At 36.3% G+C, this 9347-nt stretch overlaps 1 protein-coding gene across 1 annotated transcript in view; it reads right to left on the bottom strand.

The window, feature by feature from the left end:
* Positions 1 to 366: 366 nt before the first annotated feature.
* ERO1B (endoplasmic reticulum oxidoreductase 1 beta) overlaps positions 367 to 9347 on the bottom strand; it is a 28570-nt gene continuing 19589 nt past the window's right edge. Inside the window, exons 7-16 of the mRNA XM_086482340.1 lie at positions 8976 to 9096; positions 8839 to 8885; positions 7700 to 7711; positions 6834 to 6860; positions 5695 to 5787; positions 5291 to 5537; positions 4367 to 4436; positions 3073 to 3159; positions 1471 to 1604; positions 367 to 587 (exon numbers count right to left, since the gene is read on the bottom strand). Of these exons, the coding sequence (XP_086338466.1) occupies positions 527 to 587; positions 1471 to 1604; positions 3073 to 3159; positions 4367 to 4436; positions 5291 to 5537; positions 5695 to 5787; positions 6834 to 6860; positions 7700 to 7711; positions 8839 to 8885; positions 8976 to 9096 (899 nt within the window). The 3' untranslated portion in view covers positions 367 to 526. The remainder of the gene's footprint in view (positions 588 to 1470; positions 1605 to 3072; positions 3160 to 4366; positions 4437 to 5290; positions 5538 to 5694; positions 5788 to 6833; positions 6861 to 7699; positions 7712 to 8838; positions 8886 to 8975; positions 9097 to 9347) is intronic.

The following is a 9347-nucleotide window of genomic DNA, read 5'->3' as shown; positions in this document are numbered from 1 at the left end:
TGTTGTTGTTTTGGTTTCGGGTTTTTTGTTTTGGTTTGGTTTTTGTTGGGTTTTGGAGGGGGGGTGGGTTTGATTGGGTTTTTTTGTTTGTTTGTTTTTTCAAAAGACAGCCAGAATCAGCATACCCACTCCTCAGAATATACTGAAACTCAGTACTGGGGAGGGGCAAGAGGTGAACCACCTCTCTCAGCACAGGCCAAGGCAGGGTGGAGGTACATCTATTTTCATATAGAACAACTGTCTCAGAAAGACAAGAAAATAAAGAAAATCTATGAAGTGTCAGTACAACAGAACTGTGAGCAGAGAAAAAATTAACAGATCAGTATAATTTACACATTTAAAAACTATATATTTCATTCATAAATATCTCTTCTAATTAATAACCATTCCTAGTTCAAACATAAATATTCAAGTTGGTATTTGATTTTACTTTTATCAGTTCATGTGAGTCCTGTAAGGATCAGTTCCTTCTGCTCAATGCAGTCATGTAAATGGTCTTCACTAATGGGTTGTGCAAAGGCCTTCATTACCTAGTTTGTTGTAATAAAACTTTAAAATTCTGCAACTCTCTTACACTTGTGGAAAGCCTGTAAAACAAAAACCCCTTAAGTGTTAGTATGTCAGCTGCAAAAAGGACATGCAAATCATCATCTTCCACAGGGGCTTTTTGTTTCTTTTTCCCCCAACACAATTCTGTTCCAAAGATGAACACACTTAAGATGCTACTTTCCCTCAAAAGATCTATCTCACTCTCCATTACATTTACACAATAGATTACAGGGATTGAAGTTCATATATAGGTTTAATTGTCCCAACTTCATTAGACATCTAAAAATCTCTAACCAGAGGTAATAATTTTAAACAGGAACAGATTGTTATATTCAAGACCTGAAGAACCAGCATGATGAACAAAGCAAGTTCTACAGATCTTTTTAAAAAATGTTTATTTCATCACTTGAATGGGGTAAATATCAAAAAACTAATCAAAACTAAAGTTTTAACAAAAATAACCACATCAGACACAAAAATCCAAAAGCTTAAGCACTAAACGACAGTTACTGTTAAAAATAACTCCAAGTATTTTTCTTCCTTTTCACTACTTTTCACATACATTTAAAAGAGAAATGCAAAATGTAAACCAGCTGTAGTCAGTGTTCAAAAAGGAGGCGACATACTCAAAGTCTAATGCTTGCAACTGTTTAAGAGACTTAAATTTAGCTTTCACAAGATGGAATTTATTGATTGGTAAGATTTGAAAGAGATTAATTAGACTCAATCACAGAATGGTGACCGAGGCTAATAATCAACACTCCACATACTCAGTTTGATGGCATTAAGTTTATCAATATGACTAATAGTAATTCAGCCTTTAAAAAGCTAGTTGTACGTACAGTATCATCTTTCCACAGACCTTGCGTGTTGACACTGAAGTTTTATGGTTTTTCTACTACACAAATGATAAAAACTTACCTTCCAAAGGCATTTACAAGAGCAACTATTTCTTGACGTGTGAGTTGAAAACCTTTTGATGGACTATTCTCAGGAAGGCTCTGTATTTCTTTTTCAGAAAACAAGATCTTCAGAGCAGTTCCTAAGCCCTGAGTCTACAAAAAAGTCCAATGTTTTAACATCAATAAGATTACTCCTTCAAATGCTCAGAAAACTGTAAAAAACTTTAAAAATTACCAATCCAGGCAAACTGCAGTACCAATTCTTATATATTGACATTTCCTCAACCCGAATAACTGCACACAAACCACAACACTAATGCAAATGCACGCCATCAATTGTGTACTAGGTTCAGTCACTTAAAGAACATTCGTTTCCTCAGGTATACTTGCTCTCCATCCTTGTGTTTTTAATCTCCTCCTTTCCCATCTCTTTTTCTCCTCTCAGCCACAGCAGATGCATGTGAAAATATGCTTATTACAACACTTTCAGCTCCCTCCTGCCCCTTACCTTACAGCTGCCCCACTGCTGCAGGAGCTGTTGGATCAGATCTCCCCTTTTCCTCTCCCCTCCCCCTTCAAAGTCAAACTAGGCTTTATTACAAGGTATTGCAACGCTTCTGCTTTTTTTGCCTCCAGTCCCAGTGGCAGACATTCCAGTTTCAGTTTCAACCCCTATTTTCTATACAGAAATAAAACAGAAGCAGCTATTTGTATTTCCTCTTTTAATCAGGCTACAGAAACAACCACTGGGTTTTGACAAGAAGTGGCTGAGGCTGGCTGCAGGAGAGTTTTATAGCTCAGGAAACCTGGCCCTGTTTCATTCTATGTGAGAAGGAAAAAAACAATAATAGATCAGAAGCATTAACTAGGGCAGGGTAGGCAGAACGCCGGAAATGCAGCAGAGGCCACCAAGGTTTTGATCTTATAAACTTCTTTGAAAACTGAACTCTGATAAGCTTAATGCTATACAGCAGTATAGTACAGTAGACACCCCGAAGTAACAACTATTCTCAGTCTGGACTTCACATTATTCTGGAGGTTTAAAATCTTGTTCTCAATAAAATAAAAAGTATCCACAAACTGAAGTTGTTTTTCAGCTTTCAGCTTTACTGTGCACCTTTGCATTCATTTGCTGCCTTCTGCATGAATTGTAAAAATCTGAATCACTTCTTTGTTTTATGCCTCAATTTGTGGAGTTAAATCTCACACTGGATTTTCTAACAATTAAGCACGTGCTGTTATTTCCAGGAAGGCTTCCCACAGGTGATTCTACAAGGCTCCTCTGATCACTGCATGCAGGTAAGATATTGCCTGCCAGTAAGACTTTGCCATGAAGCACCTGCTTCAAATATACTATTTTTGGAGAATACAAACCATACCTTTTAGTAAACTAAACAGCTGTTGACTAAACAAAATAAACATTTTTTAAAACAACTTTTTAAAAAAATTGTTTAACAATGAACTAAACATATGGCTATTTTTAACATATAGGTAGGGATATCAAAGACCAACCACGTGCAGAAAGTCTGAATGCTAAGGTAACAGGCATCCTGCCAAACTGAAATAGATGCTTATCTTCTCACACTCCCCACACCCCCAACATACACACAAAAAACTGTACCTGCAGTTTGCCCCACAGCCTGCATTTGTCACATCCAACACAATCCATTATGCGGGATATGTTCTTGAAATGCAACCTGAATTCTTCCTATCAGTTAAAAACAAAATTTAAAAGTTTAAGTTAAAGTACCTCTTTCTTTACAAAACCAGAAGGCTAGCTAATCTAGTGCCACTGCAATATCAGTTCTCTATGACTAAAACTGAACAAACCCACCACCTTACATGGTCAGACCATAACGATGGCCCCCACACACCCAGAACCTTGTTTCCAAGCCACTGCTAACAGTTAATTCCTCGGAAAAAAACACCCCAAAATACAGGACATACAGGGTAACACTTGGGTTCTATACACTGAGTTTCTACCAACTTCCTTGAAATTTTCTGAGCTGAAGTGCTGTATTGTGTCCCTGCCCAACTTTTCTTCCATTATTCAAATCCCTTTTGAACCAACCTACCTTTTTGACAAACAGGAAAACAAGTTACAATTCACAAAAGACATTTCCTGCCCAAAGCTATGGGTAGATTGTTGCTTTGCAGCTACAGTCAGAGTGGAAGCAAGCACAGCACAGAACCAATTAACATGATCTCAATCAAATATTTAAGATCAGAAAAACCCTAGCTGGGCTGATCAACTACTGGCACCATTCTAATAGCATTCTTTCTGATACTGATGGAATTCCATACTACTACTGAAATAAGTATTAAACTAGACCTTTATTACTGAGCCTCACTCCAACTGTGGAAGTCTAGCGCATACCAACCTGAACACCAGCATATTAACACTGGAAGTTGTTAGGTAGTAACAGCATTCACATTAGGTTCCCAAGTCCAGGAACTATGCTTTTCTAAAGTTAAATATATTACATTACATTATATTATACTATATAAAGCATCTGGTTTTTAAGCAAACATCACTTGTTTGTTTGTTTTTGTTTGGGTGGTGTGGTTTTTTTTTCCAGATACTTATGTGAAACAGACACCCTATTTAACAAACACCATTGCATCTACTGTTAATACCAAGTTAACTAATTTGCCTCACCACACTTGCACTCACCATCACCTCCTGATGGCAGACCCAAGGCACTAAACCAGAGATTTCAGTCTGCTTGGCTCAGGACAACACCTTGTATTCATTTACTATAAAGTATTAAGAGACTTCAGATACAACTCTAAGTTTTTATCCCTGCATTTTCTACTCTCAGCAGTATGCTTCTGGTAGATAGAGATGTTTTCTAAAATATCCAAGTTAATTCCAAAATGGGTATTTTGGATGTCATTCAGAAGACTAGCTTTACCTTTAATGACTTGGCTCCTTTTTTATCTCCAGCAAACATGGACTTTTCATCAAAATGCATATGGAAGGACCTAATAAAGACAAAATGCAAAAAAAAACAAATGCTGGCATAAAACACAGTGTTCCATCAAGCTTGGTGAGCCACTGATGCCATCAGCGTAAAATACTTTTCAGAGTTCCTAGTCTTTGCGGAATAGTCTTTAAAAATTTACTGAATGGTATCAGTTCTACTATTCAATCACTGTAACCTGAAATCTGTTAATTACAGTTTTGTTGAGAACTTTCTTCACTCCATTTCCACCCATCAAGATTTCTTTCTAATATACACTGAAATGGTCTTAATGCTTCCCTTTCAGTTGATTGTTGTCTGACCACATCTCAAATACCTAACAAGGTTATGATCAGAGACAGTAATGAAGCCACACAGCACATCACTGATCACAAAAATTGGCGAGAAGGTGAGCAAAGAACTGGACCAAAGATCCTTACAGACTAAACAGAAGGAAGGAGGGATGGCTAAAACCCCAGAGGTTAAGTCTACGATAAAAGCTGGGTTACTCACTGGACCATTAGAAGACTGCATGTACTATTTTCTTTTCCAAAATAAATCACATGCATCTTATACTAAAGAATCAGAAAAAGCAACAAACAGGGAGTAGCCCAGGCTGTTGGGGGTGAGTGATTTGTTGCTGTTGGTTGTGGGGTTTTTTGTTTGCTTTGTTTTTTAAAGATTGGTGTATTGAAACCTGAAAAATACTCATCTCTTCCTGTCAAATGTACAAATTCCTCTTTTTCTCTCCCATTACTTAATTTTATTTCTTCATTCCACTCTTCTTCTTGCCCTATCCTCTCAGAGTCATCTGTTCTCACTTTTGAGTACAACTGAGAATTTCAAATTATTGATAAAAAAAATCCTATGCCTTACTTTGTATCCCTGAAGATATCTAGTAAGAGAGCCTTAGATTCAGCATCCTCGTGGCCATTTCCAGTGTAAAGGTCAACAACTGAACGCTCAAAGTACGGCGCAACCTTTGACAAAGCACGCAGCTCTATCAAATATAAGAAATACAAATTCTTGAGCCTCCTTGGTCCTTCTCCTTTTGTTTCAACAGGATCAAAGCGGCGAGTGAACTCTTTCACATTTGGTCCCCAGCGAGGCTTCCCCCAGGTTTCTACAGAGGGGGGGGGGGGGGAAGGCAGGGGGGGTAAACCACACATATTTAGAAAAAGAAAGCAACTAAGTTTACATCAAAAATTTTCAGATAAAACAAATATATATTACAGATATTGTAAAATTCCATTCAGCAATTTTACCTAGACTTAAGTTACCTTCCAGAAGATAATTTGCACACAGATGCAAGTTGATGCTAGCATGAAGTCCAGAAATGAGTTTATAAAACACTCTTTTCTCAAGGCAAAGACCTGTCCAGGAGAAAAGACAAACAGACCCCAAACTAAATAATGGAAATAATGTATTAAAATTAATACACCTTAACATTTCACTGATGCAAGTCTGCATTGTTTAACTTTCAAGAGTTACAATTATAGTACTTCAGCATTGTTAATAAGCCCTTATAACCACCACAGGAAAAGTTTACCTCTTATTTTATATATAAAGAAGTACTAAGAATGAAGTTTGATATTTCCTACTTAGTATTTTAGTGTCCTAATAAATACAGTCAAATAAGCATCTCGTCAATTAGTACACATAATCGTTCCTTTCTCAAAGATAAGTTTGTGTGACTTCCCTGCCACTCCAGTCTCCACAAATGGAAGCGGGAAGAGCTGACGGTGAAGCCTATCTGTGAGGCTGAGCTATGGCCTCACTGACAAGACATCGCATTTTAAAAAGCATATAAATTTGTGTGCTTTCCTACAATAGCACCAGTCAGATTTCCAACCAGACAAGGAAAGGCTTATGAAAGGCAGAATAAGCTAAGTTTAAATTTAAGCACATTTAACTCATTTACTTTTCTGCACACCTCTAAAATGTGATTTTGATTGCTACCACTGCAATAATAATTTCCATTTAAATATGAAAAAAACAAATTGCTTTGCCTTCTGAACAGACACGATACTTATGCTAGTTTATATACTGGGAACAGAACCATCAAAACGTACATGTTTTTTAAAGCTGCTTTCAAGTAAGAACACTTAGAAATGTTACTAATAATAACGTCCCTGCTTAAATGCCTAAAATGAGCAGAAAATTCAAAGTAATTGCTATCGAAATGAACTCCCCCTTTACAAAACATGAAACACTGAAGGGTTAAAAGAGTATACCATCTAAGTGAATGAGAAGATTTTCAAAGACCTTCAAGAAAAAAATATCGTTTGAATGACACTCAGAATTTCTGCACAGTTTATTAAAAAGCCTACACTATAAAAAATATTGGGGAGATGAAAAAATACTACGGTGTTTCTTTTAGTGATTTTAACATTCTATTAACCCATCCAAGAGCCTTTACCTTCTAGCCATGTGTAGAAAGATTCCCCTGTAAATACAAAGTATATAGTTAAATGAAGAGCATTTATTTTCAACACTATAGTATCTTTATATTACTATGCATACTAACATTAGCTGCCATCTGGACATAAAGCCGAACAATTTAGCTATTAAAGTGAGAATAGGTACTGAAGTGGCTGAACTTTGAGGTTAGTTTAAATCTGCTGGGGTCAGAATAGGAGAAACAGAAGGATTAGCATGCCTAAGCTACCAGTCAGGGCATTCAGAAGCTATGGAAGCACAAGCTTGATTACATGCACTAGTGGTGAAAGACGTGACAAAGAGTGTAATTGTATCTGATAGCCTTTACCTTGAATGCTACTATCTGACGGCTTCCTGTACACTTAGATTCTTTCCCTGAGAGCTTTCAGCTGACTGAAACATCTTAAAGTCTGTCTCACTGTAGACAGACCAAATGTTTTTTCTCCCCACCTTCCCAAAATCAAGGACATTCAAGAGAGTATACAAAAAACCTGTCCCTCCTCTTTTAAGGAATCTGACATTCGTATCAATGGGGTTCCGGAGGAGACCCAAGAATCCTTTACTTTATGCATCTCTGGTTACCTTGCTAACAACATTATCACAACACATACTCTGTTAAAAGGTTTAAAACCAACAAGATAAGTGTATTTTGTTCTTATCCACTCCTTCCTCCTACTCCAAATGAAAGAATTATCCCAACAAAAACACTTTCTGATCAATCATCTGCATAAGAACATAACTTCCCTGCCATCTAATGCAATAGCAATAAAGTGAATAAATCAGATGTCCAAAACTCTTTTAATGCTTTCTTCATTTCTACAAGTCAAGCAAAATAAGATGACTTACCATCATCTCCTCCTTAGGGGGGGGAAAAAAAAAATCCATATGCATTAAAAAGATAAATTCCACAGCAAAGTAGTAATGAAACGCAGGGTTTAACTACAAACAGTGAAGAAGTGCAAGAAACCTTATTTAGTCTACAAAAAAAATAGGCTACTTTCCATCCTCTTCCTCAAGACCACCTGAGACTGAACACATTTAATAAAAGTCACTAAGAATTTGAAATCTTAGTAGCAGCTGATTTACATATTCTTGAAAGCTATGTTTTCGCTTCAAAAAGACGGTTAAGTAGTCGTCGTCTTCAGTTCACATTATTCAACAATCTGACCAGTGTCCCTTTCTGAAATTATGATCCCCGAGTTAAACTGCTCTTAGAATTCTTTTTATTTGTGTATACCAGCAACATATCTCAATATTTATAATTACTAAAATTTATCTTGATTTTCTAATGTGCGGTGATGTTTTCTAACTCAATCTATTGGCTAATAGTTTATTTTTAAGGGAAATGAGACACATTGACAGAGGAAAGCAGATTCATTTGGAACATCAGGTTATAGTTTTTAACTTAAATTTGAAAACTTAAAACCTTAGTCATTGGCATACTTTTTTTTTTTAACTGAGATAACTCAGTTAAAAAAAAAGCAGATAACTGAGCCTTCCGAAGTATTCACTCTTCCTTCAAATCATGAAATTATTTGTACATTCGTAATACACTAAACATTATGGATGAAAAATGTAGAGCTACATTTTCTAGGACGACTATTAGCTAAAGTTGATTAAATGCTCTAGGAAAAAACACCAAGGTAAGAATACAAGAGTGCTGAAATTTTTGTTGAACATTAAAGTTCCATCGTTCCAATCCACACTGGAAAATGACTGTGACACTTACTAAACAGTTTGAGGTTTACTTCAGTTTTCACATAAGCTTGCCTGACATTAATAAGCCTATTCACATGCATAAAATTAAACAATCAAGTATCACAAACCTTAGTCTAAATATTGAAAATGGACAGCTACTTCTACAGAGGAAATTAAAAAAGCAGTAAGCACACCTACAGACTGAAGATTACTGTTTGTATCACTTGTACTGCAGTACTGACTATATTAAAATGACTGCATTAGAAAATGAAACAGGCAAGACCCACCCCTACTAGGTGCCAGTGGATTTAAAGGACGATACACAGATCGAGGCCTAGAAAATAAGTTAGAAAACACAAAAATCAGTTTAAAGCTAAACTGAAGCACAAGTATAACAAACAGGCTTCCTCCCTCTCCCAATTACTTGAAGCAGTTTTCTTCGTAGATGCTGTTCCACACTCTCCAAGCAGAAGGCCCCTTGTATCCAGTATAACGTTCTGGATTCAGCAGCAAATCCACATACTGTGCATCTGGAGATCTCTCGTCTAAATAGGAAACCTTTTGTTACATATTCTAACTGATCAGTTAAAAAAGATCTAGTGTAAAAAGTCACACAGAATTAAATATAATTAAGAGGTCTCATATAATACTATTTTGTCTTCCAGTTGTATTATAAATGCCTTGTATATAAAAATACAGCCATATACACACTAAATAGAAAGCTCAAAAGTATATAATTTATTCCAAAGTCTCTTGTGTGGCCATCATTTCTACAATGTCTGAACACCTATGTGGC

The sequence above is a fragment of the Leptosomus discolor genome, chromosome 2 (assembly GCF_034619465.1).
Source record: "Leptosomus discolor isolate bLepDis1 chromosome 2, bLepDis1.hap2, whole genome shotgun sequence".
Classification (NCBI taxonomy): Eukaryota; Metazoa; Chordata; class Aves; order Leptosomiformes; family Leptosomidae; genus Leptosomus; species Leptosomus discolor.
This window is presented reverse-complemented; position numbering and strand designations above follow the sequence as displayed.